The 15,538-nt window shown below is 40.5% G+C and overlaps 1 protein-coding gene across 2 annotated transcripts; it reads left to right on the top strand.

The window, feature by feature from the left end:
• Window positions 1–3,763: 3,763 nt before the first annotated feature.
• ISL1 (ISL LIM homeobox 1) lies at window positions 3,764–14,532 on the top strand. 2 transcript variants are annotated; one of them, XR_004000940.1, is made up of 7 exons: window positions 3,764–3,962; window positions 4,747–4,936; window positions 7,699–7,958; window positions 10,204–10,490; window positions 11,913–12,080; window positions 12,782–12,903; window positions 14,230–14,267. XR_004000940.1 is itself a non-coding variant. In XM_030566875.1 (6 exons), exons 1-6 carry the CDS (start codon window positions 3,935–3,937, stop codon window positions 14,344–14,346), a joined length of 1,050 nt encoding a protein of 349 aa, XP_030422735.1. In that variant the 5' UTR covers window positions 3,764–3,934; the 3' UTR covers window positions 14,347–14,532. The 2 variants fall into 2 exon arrangements, 1 of the variants encoding a protein (XP_030422735.1); XM_030566875.1 differs by lacking the exon at window positions 12,782–12,903 and having other exon boundaries at window positions 14,230–14,532.
• The last annotated feature ends 1,006 nt before the right edge of the window (window positions 14,533–15,538 follow it).

Here is a 15,538-nt window from a genome sequence, read left to right as displayed (position 1 = left end):
GTAATTATTTTGTTTAGTGGATGCATCTACTGCAGTTTTACCGCTATCAAAATACATACCTGTGCCTTTGTATGTATAAATAGATACACATTCTTTATGGAATGTAAAGGGTTAATCGCTGCTTCTTTTAAATGCACATAATCTCAACGGAGTCCCTGACCGTGGTGAAAGCTATTGATTGCTTGTATTGCCATACACTTGTCAGAAGACGACCCCTCTCCCCCTTCCCCCCTCCCCAAGTAAATAAATAAGGAAATAAAAGTACAAGGAACAAACAGAAATAACAGATTTTCGGAAGTGTCTAAAATACGTACAAATCCTGTTTTATGTCTTCCCAATCACGTGTCTATTGGTATCATAAAAGAGATCCTGCGGCAGCCTTTTTCCTCTAAATACCTTACTCATTGAAACTGGCAGTTCCACTCATTATTCCACTCCCTTAAACCCGATTCTGATGCTGGCTAAATATAGAGCTTTGCCTTCACAGGAACGCGAATCGAATACACAGTAAGCAAATCAGTAGCTGGTGGGGGGGGGAGAGGGAAGCTTGATCAAAGCCTCAAATCCCTCCTTTCCTTCCCAATCCTGATTTGTTGGGCGGAGACAGGTTTCTCGCTTACCGCACATCATTTACAAAGATCAAGCTTAAAATTCAATCACCTCCGCCAGAAGTATTTCCAAAAAAAAAAAGAGGGGTGGTGGTAGTAATAGAATTAAAACCAGATTGGGTTATTTTCAAACAAACAATGCTGTTCCACTGGAAAACAGAAGCAGTATTTCAGAAATGGACTCCTGATTGTAATCCTCTTCGTGTTTAGACAAATGGAGAAGAATACAGATCATCTCTGGGAAAAGAACACATGGGCCCGGCCCAGAAAAGACCCCTCTATATTAAAGTCACTTGTAAACCCCCTTGATGTTTATAATTAAGATCGGGCACATTTTTAAAGTTACACGTGTTTTTGTATGCGTGGTCCATCAAGGTCTTCCATTTATTTGCTCCCCGAGGAGGTTCATTAGTATGGCACTTTCAATAAGGAATTATTTTTGACCCGACGTAGAAATTCACAAAAGGTCAAAAAATGTGCCTGCGCTTGTGACATTAGGGGGATAAATGCCTCTTTTGAACACAAGAGGTCGCTGTTGCGATCGTGTATTAAAAATATTGTCTAAACGGCTAATCACTGCTAGATTTAATCTGCAACAGCCACATTTTTAAAGCGTGTGAGTGGGTTTTCTTGCTTCGTTTGGTTGGTTGGTTTGTTCATGGGTAATGGTTGAAATGGTATAAGGATGGAGAAAGAAAGAGGTCTGAAAAGGAGAATAAATCAGTGATAAGACAAAATGTGAGCGCGAAGGTTAACAAATGATCGTGCTAGTATTTTTACTGCGATATTTCCATGTTACACTTTTTATTTTACAGTCCCTGTGCAATGGCCTGATATCTCCCCAGGAGTGTCCCAGACAAAACTCTCACAGTGAGGATGACTCTCCCCACCCTGAACTGACTATAGGTTTGATGTATATATTTAATATTCAGTTATGGAATGTCTCCTACCAGATCTCATGGTGGGTGATAGTTGCTTACAATATGTGTGTGAGTTGTGCACAAAATAAGTGTACTCATGTGAAATCGCCCATTATTAAAAGTTTGCCCCAACCCCATGCCAGCTTGTTTGTTTGGAATTGCTATCAGCAATAATTCTTGGTCATTGCTTGTTGGGCTACAGAGCGAAAACACCGCAATGTGGGGCGGGGGTAATTTTTTAAAAATTAAATAAATAAAACCTCGCGGGTTTCGAGAAGAATTAAATGGTCACCCAGTTGCAACTTCAACTGTTCATTTAAATGTTAAATATGCGAAGTGTGTGTATTTACAACATCTTTGTCTTCTGACATCTTGAACTCCTACCAAGCCAGTCATCTTAGTATCTTTACACGAACCTTCGATTCCCTTTCTATTAGATTTACCTACACCCTCCACATTGCAAATGAAAACATCTTTCAGCCTAAGCTAGGATTCCTACGAGATCGTTTGCTTAGTAATAGCATGATAATCATCACTTTTAAATTGAATAACGTTTTGACCATTCCATTGCAACACAATTTCCATGTGTGTGTATATATAGTCTAGCTGGACCGTTGTTTTTTTTTTCTTTCATCCAAACTCTTGCAGTGTCAGTTTCCTTCAAAAGAAAGGGACGCTGGGGGCGGGGGAGAAAACATTTAGCTGATAAACATAGTTTAGAAGCCTCCAGCTGGAAGTCGCTTAGATAATAAAGTGATGATGGCGGTATAAGAACCCATATAGAACGAGACAGAAGCGGGTTCCAAACAAACCCTAGAAGAATTATATAAGGTATTGTTTCATTTTGCATAGTGGAGTTATAACGGTATGAGGAGGATACAGCTTCACATATTTAACAACTAAGAGAGGCTCAGGTCATAGTATGCTCAAAGCCTGAATTTTGCAAAGATATAAAGAAATGAGTTCCTTAAACTTTAAAAATATGAACGTGTTTTACTAGATTTGAAAGCTTTAAATAATTGAGAGTCAAATTATTAAGCCAGCAGCCCCTGAAGGGGTCACTGAAATTGGTTTCGGAAGGTTCCATGGCCCTAAAGTTACAAAGACTTTAGTTTTAGGAGTGCCTGTGTACCGATGTGCATAACTGAAAAATCACAAACAATATCATTGGGGACCAGCTACACAATATTTCTTATATTTTAGTTTCCTTGAGTAACTTAATGAAATGCTCCACATTTCTCAAAGAAGAGGTACATTTAAAGACTTATATTACCTCCAGCATTTGCACTGCTGTAAATCCAGACAAAACATAGTAAAAAGGGGGTAGAATTACGGGGGGGGGGCGTAAATTAGTACGTTTGCCACGAAGAGAAACTCTCTGAGCTTTACTGTACTTGTATATCCATTATTGTCGAACCGATGAAAGTGGATAGACCTAAACTTCGGCTTAAACTAAAGGAGAAGTAAAAAGGGTTTGAAAAGGGGGAAAAATAGAAAGGATAGATTTTGAGGACCAGTTTAAGGTAATATTTGTATCATCTTCTTCGATCTCGTGTTTAGCAGAAATCCATAAGGCAGTTATTCACAGTTGCAAGAGGGAAAAGGAGAATGGGAAAGACAATTAAACCTTGTATATGTGGCTTCATACAGCGAGTATTTCTTTTTATCCTCTGACAAAAGTAGGTGAGCCCCTCATCTAACTGGGTCAAATTCTGCTGCCTGGCAAAGACAGATAGCTGGAGCCACCCCCCAAAATATGGAATTATAAATAGCGAAATGTAAATAGCCACAACCCCCCCTCCCATAAAAAAAAGTTCAGTGGGGGAGGGGTATCTGACAAGCGCAGCAAGAAATGGAGCAAAGACAGTACTGTAAAGTGAAGGGTACCAGGGGCGCTCGGAAGGAGACCCGAGGACGAGTGGAAAGAATAAAATCTAAAGGGGAACACAAATGAGGAGTGGGAAAGTTACCCGCGAGCCGCTGCAACAGCATTGCAAGGCTACAGCGACTGAAATATGATAATCAGAACAGCTGCTCTGCGCTGCCTTCCACCAATCCGCGCAGGACAGGCTTGACGTCCCCGCGCGTTACGTCAGGCCAATGGAGATCTAGCCGAGTTGGAGCAGAGAAGTTTGAGTAAGAGATAAGGAAGAGACTAGTGCCCGATCAGCGCTGAGTCCGGCTCCGCAGCGCCTCTTCCAGTCCCAGCACACGGGCAAAACTGGACTGCCCGGCAGCGCGAGAGAGGGCAGTGCCGCCCGGCCAGCAGCGCCTCTGCAGCCCGGCTGCTGCCCAGATCTCACGCTCTGCTTTTCTTTTTAGCAACCGCTTTAAAACCTACTTTGGGGTCTTAAAACGAAAGCGCACACCACCATTCCACTGTGGACAATACCCCCTCTTACAGATATGGGAGACATGGGAGACCCACCAAAAAGTAAGGAGGATTTTTTTTTTTTTACCGTTGTTGGAATCAATGTGCTGTCTGTTGTACTCGTGTCAGACAGGGAGCTGCTATGAGCTGCTCATCTGAACTTCCCTGGAATGGTAGAGAAGGTGCCTTTGTTGCCATGCCTGCATGCTTGCTGTGTTTTAACCTCTTATCCTTGTTTTTCCATAGCCTTGGGTCCTGTGCGCCTTTAAAGTTTGGGTCGCAGGCGGGATTTTTAATGGTACCTCTGCCCTGGAGATTTAGCTATCTTCGCCTTAGACTCCAGTGGGTCTGCCTGAGTATACAGCATCTAGCCCATTTAGGCGAATTAGCATTAGGCTTGCGAAGGAGAACAAGTGACAACTGGAATGCTGTCTAAGCTTGCTCACAATATCGAGCCCTGTGTTATACGGGAGAGGGGTTTAAACATCCACGCGTTCAGTTCCCAACGCTTCCAGCCAACCCCTTTTTAATTTATATATAAAATGATTTCCCCTGGAGCGAAGAAAAATGCAAAACGAGGGAGTTTGGGTTGTGTGCAAGGCTTGCAAAATTAGAAGCTCACACCGAAGGCTGTTCACATCTGCATTTTAACATACGTTCCCCGCCTCCTTTCTAAATGAGGCAAGGTTTTGATGGAACACTTCAATTACCCTCCAAAAGTGCAATGCTCTTTTAAAAAAAATCTAAACCTCCCAGAGTAAGCCCTATAAGGGATCGACACTAAAAGTGTGTTTATCTCTGTAGGAGAGTAAACGGTTAGTCAATCATGTATTTATTTTCATTTCAGAAAAACGTCTGATTTCCCTATGTGTTGGTTGCGGCAATCAAATTCACGATCAGTATATTCTGAGGGTTTCTCCGGATTTGGAATGGCATGCGGCGTGTTTGAAGTGTGCAGAGTGTAATCAGTATTTGGACGAGACCTGTACGTGCTTTGTTAGGGATGGCAAAACCTACTGTAAAAGAGATTATATCAGGTACGCCATTTACGCTGTTTGATTATTTGGTTAGATTTTACTGTATATAGAGACAGACAGAGGGAGAGGGCTGTTTTGTTTTGTTTTATTTTGTTTTGTAAAAAACAAAAAGTTAGTTCTCCAAAGGTACAAGGGGAAAAGTTCTAGTCAAGTTTATTCCATAAATTAAAATGAAAAATATAAAACACTCAAAGTCAGGAATAGCTAGGGTTTGTAAGGACTTCTCCTGGTAAAGCACAATTTCCTGCAATGTGTGCTGTGGTCCTAACAAAGCAGGATAGCATCTAAATATATATTTAAATAGTACAGCTATTCAGGCACAGAGCTGATCGCTTTTAAACACATACCTGCATCTCTGTGTGTTTGTTGTATGAGTTACAGGAAGGCAAAATCATATACAGAATGAAGACACTTCAAACATGTATGCAGTAAAAAAAAATGAACGGACAAATAAACCTATTTACAGCAGGGCCTATTAAAAAAAAGAAGTTGAAGTTTACAATTCTATTCTGAAGGAAGATCCTTTTTTTGTAAGGGTAAAAGATAGACTACAATGTTTCTTTGCTAAAATAACTGGCAAGTAATCTTTTTAAATATTAACTCCTTGGTGATATCTGACTGCCTTTTCTTTCTTATCTTATCTGTGCTGATGAATTAGACAGAGCAGATCAAATTGCCCATCATCTGTTCGCGAACAATTGGGTATATTTAGATAATGGAACTGCTTCCTTCCTCACATTAAAATCTGGTAACTGATAAAATGTGAGAGTTGCCAATCCTAACACTATAGCGAAACCAAAGCAGAACTTTGGGGGTGTTTATTATTTGCGCTGTTGGGTCATGTTTATCTATTGCTAGCCTTTGGTGTCATCTGCTAGGTTTATGTATAGCAGAACTTTGTGCATTACCTATGCTATATGGCCAAAACATTGTTACAGAAAATTTCGGGAATAAATATCACTCTAAAGATACCTTTGTAGATTCATTTTAATTCCGAATTAGAACAAACCACTTGAGTTCCTCCAATGCACTTATAAATAGTTGGGTCCTTAAAGCCACGTTGTGAAATTGTTCTCCAAGTTTTGCAATGTTGAGAACAATCCACTCTGTTCTTAGCTTTACTTTTAAACTTATCTGGGAGCGGTGTTTTTATTTTATTTTATTTATTTTTTAACATTCTTCTTTGACTCTTTCCCAGTTTCAAAAGAGAGAAAATGTTTAGGAGTGTGATCTGGTCGTTTTGTTCCTATGTGAATTTCATTGAGTAGGGGAAATGAGCAAATAATTGCAACTTTGAAAAGTTTCTGCAAAACAAACTTCATTTGTTCAAATTATTTAAAATAAAAAGTGTACAATCTGTGCTAGGCGACCTTGAATTAGACGCTGAGCAAATATGAAATTGTCAAGCATATGCGCAAAAAATAACTCCTGTACCTATTAAGCTATAATATTTGGAGGTCGAGCCGTTTAATCATTATTTTTCATGAGATCTTATAATTCAGAAGTGTTAGATGTGAGTAGAAATTGAATACATTGTGTGTGACACACACTCTGCTATACATGCACACACAAATAAGGTGTTACTATGTGTGTGTGTGTAGACATACACACAACAAAGAGATTCTGTGCATTATAGAGGGTATTTGGAAGAGTTTCTGTGTGTATATATTGTAAACTATTTAGGAGTGTGTGAACACGTATATGGGCACATATTTTTAGAATTATACTAACTTGTCTTGTTAATCAAAGAGGTTAGCTAAATAATATTCAGTTTGAGCCGATACTCCGTGAAGCTGTGAAATATGACTCAGGACTACAGCTAATAGAAATATATCTGTGTCTATGTAGATAGATACTGCTACCTGAAATGTCCCCCTTTCCATATCGAAGAGGACTCAAGCTACAACACAGTAGCTATTAAAGATGTATAAAACAAAGAGGCGATGATTTGCTCTATTGAAATATCAGTAAGGAAGTTTTCCTTTCGTTTGTGTTTGAAGGCTTTAGCGTTCAGCTTAAGGTGGTGCTGGTGGCGAGAGTGAAAAGATTGAACTAGGAGAAAGGCTGGAACGCTGCAGCATTTAAAACGTATTTTAATAGAAAAGTTACGCGACAGAAAGAAGGCGGAAGGTAGAAAGAATCTTGATACCTGTAGTGCCCAGAAAAGTTCTTCCTTCGGTGTCCTGAGAAGGGAAAAGTAAAACTCTAGCTACTGGAAACCCTAGTGTGCAGGAGGCGGCAAAACTGCTGAAGGTTTCATTCAAAAAAAAAAAAAGAGGCTAATAGGTTTGTGTTTGTGCAATGGGTGTCACTCTCTCTGTCATCGGAGCCAGCCTTTATTTTACATATTATACACAAGCGGGTTGCTACAGCTCTGGAGCAGCGTGGGGGCAGCCAACGTGCCCTGAGCCCAGTGTGAGAGCGCCCGGTGCCCCCCCCCCCGCCACCCCCGTTGCTGGGCGGCTCAGGCTGTGAGGCAGGAGAGGGGTTAGGAAAATTCTTCCTGAGGTTTTGTGTTTGCCCCCCCCCCCGCAGTGGTGCTTGCGGGGTCGTCTGAGCTCTGCAGCCTTTTACAGCGGCGAGATCTAGGCATTGGCGGTAACTGAATCCGTTTTATTCCTTTCTCCTTCCAGCTTCTGTGCTGTAAAGGCTTGTTTAACTAGCGGGCGGCGTGTGGCGAGTGGAGCAGGGCCGGGGGGCTGCACACGACTGGGGGTGAAACCTCTTTTCTCCTTCTTGTCTCTGGGCCGGGCCCTGCTCAGGTTATACGGCATCAAGTGCGCCAAGTGCAGCATCGGCTTCAGCAAGAACGACTTCGTGATGCGCGCCCGCTCCAAGGTGTATCACATCGAGTGTTTCCGCTGCGTGGCCTGCAGCCGCCAGCTCATCCCAGGGGACGAGTTCGCGCTGCGGGACGACGGCCTCTTCTGCCGAGCCGACCACGACGTGGTGGAGAGGGCCAGCCTGGGAGCAGGGGACCCGCTCAGCCCCCTTCATCCCGCCAGACCGCTGCAGATGGCAGGTACTCCTCCAGTCCAGAGAGAGAGAGAGAGGGAGGGAGCTGCTGCGACTGCAGGCCACAGCCACTCTATGCATCTATCGGTTCTGCAGCGAGAGCGGCCAGGGCTTTGTTCCAGCCCTTTCTTCATTCCTCTGCCTCTGTGTGTGTGTGTACTGTACAGCCCTGTAGCCATATATGTGCATGCATGCGTCTGGCGTGTTCTATAGAACACGTGTGTGCTGTGTAGAGCCAGGCATAGTTGTAGATCTCTATATGGAGGAGCCTGCCTATAGAAATGCTATAACCACACACATATAACTATCCATATATGCGTACATAGATGACAATATAACAGCTCATATGACAACAGAACAGGTATACACACACCTGTCTATATCTATGTACACCCATGTATATATCCGAAAGCATATCATTTTATATCTCTCTCTAAAACATTATATGTATGTATTTATATAAACACATTAATACATTATAGGTGTATATAATCTCGTGTTTATATACATATTTGTGCACACACACATATAAGCCAGTATTAAAACCTTCGAAATCTAGTGATTCGCTGAAAGTACATACCTAAGATATTGCATGTGCATTTGTCTGATGAGAGCCCTGGGAGAATCAGTGGACCCTTTGGGGCATAAGTTTCCTCTTTTGAAAGTGGATTGGTTAGATAGATAGCTACATAGGTAATCTAATGTGTATATAGTACTTCTGTATTAAATCACAAATACCTTTCCATTTACCCCTTCTCCCCCCCCCAACTGCCCCCAAAACATTTGGAACAGGTTATTTTAAAACATTGGTAGAAAGGGGGTCCGAAAAGGGATAGACTTAATAACTACAGACGAGCACTTAGGCTGTAATTTAAAACTGTCAACAAGCTAATCTTCACTAATTGCCTTTTTAAAGTGATTCTGCCTTCTTGAAACGTTTTATGTGATTTGATGAGAATTTCATCTTAAACTCCGCGTTGCAACTTTAGACTCGATCCAACATAGAGGTTTACTTACACTTTTAGTTTTCTGCCTGTGCAGTAGTTATTTATAGAAACTGAGCTTTAGGAAGGGGAACAGCTTTCACGGACAAACAAACAACACAAGATTGGAATGGAGAACTGCTATTCAGGTAACTAACGCTAAGGGATATTTACAAACCCAGCCACCTTTCTACGGGCATAGCTGCCTCTTTTGAACAGTTTTCAAGTGACCTATGTATATATAGCAGAGAAACAAATAGCTAATCATTCCAGAATTTTGGACAGATTATGCATATCCCTTCAAGCATATTTGTGCATGTTTTATGAGGAATATTGTGTCTGCAGTTACAAAATTACCAGTATTGGGGGATCTTGTTCGGTCTTCATCGAATGTCTTTGCTGTTTTGTTGTGTCCACGGAGAAACAGAAACCCGATTTTACAGGACAAAATTGAACACTCCTTGGCCAAGCTTTTAGTAATGTTTACCCTTTATTTTTGGCCAAGTGACATTTAAGCTATTCTAGTGAATTTAATTTCTGAAGAAAAAAATGAATCTATGCACTATCAGTAAAACGATGTATTTCTAACTTTCGATTGACAATGTCCATTTGGTTGCATGTCCCAACCGCCATGCTTTCCCTTCCCCTTTTATGATTTTGCAATACCTTTAGATTTTTAAGGGACACAGTGACATAAATTCACCTTGAACCTCTCCTTTCACAAACAGCCTCTTCTCTTGGGATGTGCCTTTCACATACAAGGTTTTCTCCAATGAATAGGTTTGCTTTGTTTTGGAGCAGTAGTATAAAACTGTTGGTAGCCGGTGCATGTAATTGTGCTCAAGGTCTCAGGCCACTGTTGTGATAAAGTCTACATACAACAGGCAGGCACACGAATTATGCAAAGTGCTCCCATTTAAAACTTTTAAGCTAACTATCCACTTTTGTGGTTTCTCCGTGAATAAATACTCCCCCCCCCCACGCCTTGCCTGTTATGAAGTAGAATATTCCTTGTCTGTCAGAGATAATACAGGGTTGATCTTCAGTTTGTTTGTTGTCCTCCCACCCCGATTATTTGTCTGTACAGTAAAAAATGCCGATTGTGGTGTGATTCCATCAGCTGGTAGGGGAGAGATAAGGACAAGAACTCAGCTGAATGCCTTAATGGCCTTTTCAGTAAGGATCTACCCCAGAACGCCCTGACTCTCTGTAGATTCTCTGCCTCTTACTTATGGGGATCCTGTTCGTTCCTCCCCCCTTCCTTTGCAGCAGAACCTATCTCTGCCAGACAGCCCGCTCTTCGACCCCACGTCCACAAGCAGCCGGAGAAGACCACCCGAGTCCGGACTGTGCTTAATGAGAAACAGCTTCACACCTTGAGGACCTGCTACGCTGCCAACCCCAGACCCGACGCGCTTATGAAGGAGCAACTGGTGGAAATGACTGGCCTCAGCCCGAGGGTCATCAGGGTCTGGTTTCAAAACAAGCGATGCAAGGACAAAAAAAGGAGCATCATGATGAAGCAGCTTCAGCAACAGCAGCCCAATGACAAAACGGTAAGTGGCTGCAGCCTGTGATCCTAATGGAACGTTCCTTCCTGAAGTCGAAATGATCCTTTGATCTTGAAATTGTACCGAGACCACCTCTGACCAGCCTTCTTTGGGGTTGGGTTTTGTCTGGGCAGATAAATGCCGCTGATTATATGAGAGCTCCATTTTAAAAAAGTACAGATGTGGTACAAGTTGGTTTGCCTTCAGATTACTGTAAATATTATTCACGTATTCTGTTGTCAATGCAATTAAAATAGACCATAGCAAGAGGATTACACCGCCTGCTCAAGCGGACACGCCTTTTGGTGGGGCTAAGGATTCAGGATGCATTAGAGTAAATGTGAATTGTGACCCGAAGAGTTTAGGGGAGGTAATTAAGACGAGCATTGTGTAATATTTATTTTGCAAATGCGATGGACTCCTTAACTGGAAAAGACGCATTTCCCCTCGTCAATGGGGGAGTCAAAAACACAAATCTGATGCATTTTCTTAGCACTTTCTATATTATAACGTGCATATTGGTATAGGTTAGCAACTGCACCCAATGTAGGAGAAGACAAATGCAAAGGAGAGGTTTGATTTGTCATCCTAGTCACAGTAATTTCAGCGTTACATACATGTGCATATGCACACGTGATGCAAACAAGCTGTCTCGCGTTTAAGTTGCAAGATTTAGCAAAACAAGTTGCCTTGCTCCATTTTGCAATCTTTCCCCCTTCTCCCCCCGCTTGAATCTTTCAAGAAGGGACAAGGTGGGTGAGGTAATATCTTTTATTGGACCAACTTCTGTTGGTGAAAGACACAAGCAGCTACTTATTCCCTCTATATTCAGTATATTGACTGACCTTAAAAAGACTATGAATTCATAAGGCTGCCTAGTTAAATGGAATTTAAGGAGATTCATTTTGCCGTGTTAGAATGCAATAAAACACAATGTTATCAGCACACTGTTCCTCAAGGCTCCGAGTCATTTTGTACATAACAGCCGTAGCATTTAGAATACACAAAGGTTTTTCTAAAGCTACTCAGGCACCCGAGGTTGGTAGCATAGAGGTTATGCGATCCAGCTAAGGTCACACAGAAAGCCAGCATGGATGCAAAATATAAACCCAGGGTGGTTAACCCTTTCTTGTTCCTTGCTATGCATGCATCGCCAGGCAGTGGTATTTGGTGTAAGTAGTTAATAACCTTTTAGGCAACCGGGCATGAAGAAATACAAGGATTAAGGAGAAAGAAAGTAAGCTTCCAGTGTGATAAATGCAGAAATAGGCTGACCTATAGTAGAATAGGGTAAGACATTCACAGTAGATTAACTATGTAAATACAGGCGACTGTATAGATAAGATAGAATAGCAGTTTATTGACTCAGCGCTTATATACAATAAAGTTAACAAAGCTCATTAACATCTTTTGGTCGGTTGTTTACAGAATATTCAAGGGATGACAGGAACTCCTATGGTGGCTGCTAGTCCTGAGAGACATGATGGGGGTTTACAGGCTAACCCAGTGGAAGTGCAGAGTTACCAGCCTCCTTGGAAAGTACTGAGTGACTTCGCATTGCAGAGTGACATAGATCAACCTGCTTTTCAGCAGCTAGTAAGTGTTAGTTCACAGACTGAATATGCTAATGTATACACTGGGCAGAATATTGGGTATTCTCTAAACTTGGTGTATATGTGCTGTGAGATATGAACCCCAGACTATAAATGCATTCCTTATATTTGCATTATTGCAATATGTCAGTATTTAGAATAAAATGGATTTTATATGGCTCCATTCAAAGCCCACTTGAAGTCAGTAAAAAGTCTCCTATTGATTTCAGTGGGCTTTGGATCAGACCCATAAACAAGGTCTGAAATAGTAATTAAGAAAATTATAGTCACAAAATTTTAAAGCAAATCTATGGAAAAGATTAGCATTAAAAACTATAAGCAAATCATTTTACTCTTTGTAAACTTACAACAGCAATTACTAACATTGGGTCCACATTTTTTTTCATTTTGCCTACGTAGTACAGAATTGAGTTCAACTATATGAATATGTCAGCCAGACCGATGAGATTCTTAAAACAGGGAGGGTGGGAGAGTGTAAATCTTTCTTTAAGTATGTACCACTAGGCAGATATTTATATCTACCCCATCTGAAATTATATCTTATTTTGTAAAGGGAATTGTTATTACATAGTCACATGCAAAAGCCAAACAATATTAATGGACTGGCTTAACGAACAAGAAGACAGAAATTTAAGAATAAATTCTGTTCTTAACTCACTTCCTTATGCCTACGTCATTTGGCAGCTCATATGGGACCATATCATCTGCAATACTTAGGCTCAACAAGGTGAATTAAGGACAGAAGTTCAACCTTAACTCAATTTCCTGGCCTAAGTGTGTTTAAACCAGATCTTTAAAATAATAAGGTACGTTGTGTATGGTTTTTCAGTGATTCACAGTGATAACAAATAATCATGAAATATTACCATAGAGGTTTTTGATTGGTCAAGCAATTTTTCAAAATGATTCCTTGGAAAATAAAAATAAAGGTTTGAGGCACCAATGTATATTTCTAGATCTTTCCCTTTAGTGACCCACTCATTTTTATGATGTTTTTTCTCTTATTCTGATGCTGAAGAATGAATGGAATGCTATGTCCATTTGGAATGCCCTGTAATTGAGCAGACTGTTCTGTGGATGCTGTGATACAGATCATCTTGGTTCTAGAGCATCTTCTACTCCCCATGCTTAAACCAAGCTATCCGGTAGGCAGGGAAAAAAAAAGAAACAACAACAAAATAAAACAGTGACCTGCTTTGTCTGCTTTACTTATTACGGGTTAATGGAACAGAAGATCTTTAAGCCTTGGGATAGACTGGCCATTGGTGGGTACTAAGTCCAGCAACAGAATTCAATGTTTTGGGATGTAACCAGGAGGCAAAATTTGCCCTATATTTTTAATGACATCTTGACCAAAAATAGAGCATATAGATTGAAAAATGGATGCCTCAGGAACATTTTGTAGCATGGACACAGTGTAGTGACTGTTCAAGTGGCTGGTGCAAATTTCAGCTATGTAGGCAGGGCCTTAATCATAGAATCTTCTAACCAAGAAGGAGCAAACTGAATTGTGGGTGTATTAGAAATGCTAAACTCTCCATACTATGGACACTGTTAGACTAAGATCTGATCTCCAATTCTCAGTGGCTTTGGTTACCCTTTTTACCCAATTCACTCTCATTTAATATGGACCCATGGAGTCCGCATCCCACTAGAGGAAGAAGATGGCTTGTTGAAAAGAAAACATATTATGCTCATAGAGCCTTGTGCCATTTTTTGTTGTATTATGCACCACAAAGGGGAGTGGGAAGTAGCCTTGCAGTTTCATGTCAAAAAACACATAACGTTCTTAAATAATTGACTACAACATACTGTTGGGAATTCCCAAACAATTAGAATGCAAAGATCTCTGAAAGACCTGAGAAAACAGGTCTAATTAATAACAGTTTTTATCATCATTCCCCCGCACCCGTTTTGGTTTTAGAAATCAATTTTGTTCAGTGAATTGATTTGGGGACTGATTCAAAAGTCATTCAAGTCAATAGAAAAACTCCCATTGTTTTCATTGGGTTTTGGATGATGCCGTTTGTAGTGGATGTTGCTTATGTATTTGTGTTTCTTTTTCTTCTCTTCCTATAGCTATAACTACATTTGTAACCTCCCCTCCCCTCCCCTTATTTTCTTTTGGGCAGGTTAATTTTTCAGAAGGAGGACCAGGTTCCAATTCCACCGGAAGTGAAGTAGCATCAATGTCCTCTCAGCTCCCAGATACACCTAACAGCATGGTAGCCAGTCCTATTGAGGCATGAGGAACAATTAATTCAGATTTTTTTATTATTATTTCCCCCTGTTGAAGAGAGCAGGAAAGTTGTCACGTTGAGACTCTGAAACTTAAAAGTATTTAATAAACCTGTAATGAACCTAGCAAAGAACGCTCCAGAAGTGCATGGAGTCTTGTTATAAATGACAAGGTGAAATGGTAGCAACACTGTGAAGACAATCATGGGATCTTACTAGAATAATAATAATTTAAAAGAGTAAATAAACACATGATATCCAGTGATCACAGGAGCATCGAAAAGACGTTTTTGAAACGTAGAGGATTTGTATTTATGGATCTCAGAAAAAAAAGAAGCATCTTTTCATTTGACTGAACATAGAAAGAAACCTAGCTAGAGAGACTGTCTGTACTCCATCCTAATCCGAATGGTGCTGTTTCTTATTGGTCATTTCCTTGGCAAAAAGGAGCTCCAATAGGTTTCACAACATCAGGAAAGACAATCTAGCCCCGCATGGCTGAAAGATTCATTGCAGGAAGCAGGAGCTGCATTGGTTTGCAATGGTTTTTTTTTTTTTAGTTGACTCTTAAGGTGTTGTTTCCTGGGTCTCTTATAGCATGTACTGTAGCTGGGGTTTTGGTTTTGCTGAGATCCATCCTCTATGGAGAAGTCTGAAGCGACTTTAAAAACAGGTTTTTGAATTCCTATTTAAAAACCGACTTATAAAGCATTGCAACAAGGTATACCTCTACTTTGCCACAAAGCGTCTCGGGATTGTGTTTGAATTGTGTCCGTCCAAGAACTTTCCCCCCCAAAGATGTGTATAGTTATGGGTTTAAACGACTGTTTCTCTCTCTCTCTCTCTCTGGAAATAAAGAGGAAAAAATAATTTTTTTTGGTTTGCTCTTGCATTGCAAAAAGTATAAAGTAATTTATTATTTATTATCGGAAGACTTGCCACTTTTCATGTCATTTGACTCTATTTTTTGTTTTTGTTTGCTGAAGTAAAAGAAAAAAGGGGAAAAAAAGAAGAAAAAGGTTGTACCGTGGTCTTTGAATTATATGTCTAATTCTATGTGATTTTTGTCTTTTTTTCTTAAATATTATGTGAAATAAAAGCGCCATATGTAGAATTATTATATCTTCAGGACTATTTCACTAAATAAGCGTTTGGAATATAGAAAAATAAAACTAAAATAAAAATAAAAGTTCCCTCCTTTTC

This window comes from Gopherus evgoodei, chromosome 6, assembly GCF_007399415.2.
Source record: "Gopherus evgoodei ecotype Sinaloan lineage chromosome 6, rGopEvg1_v1.p, whole genome shotgun sequence".
Taxonomy (NCBI): Eukaryota; Metazoa; Chordata; order Testudines; family Testudinidae; genus Gopherus; species Gopherus evgoodei.
This window is presented reverse-complemented; position numbering and strand designations above follow the sequence as displayed.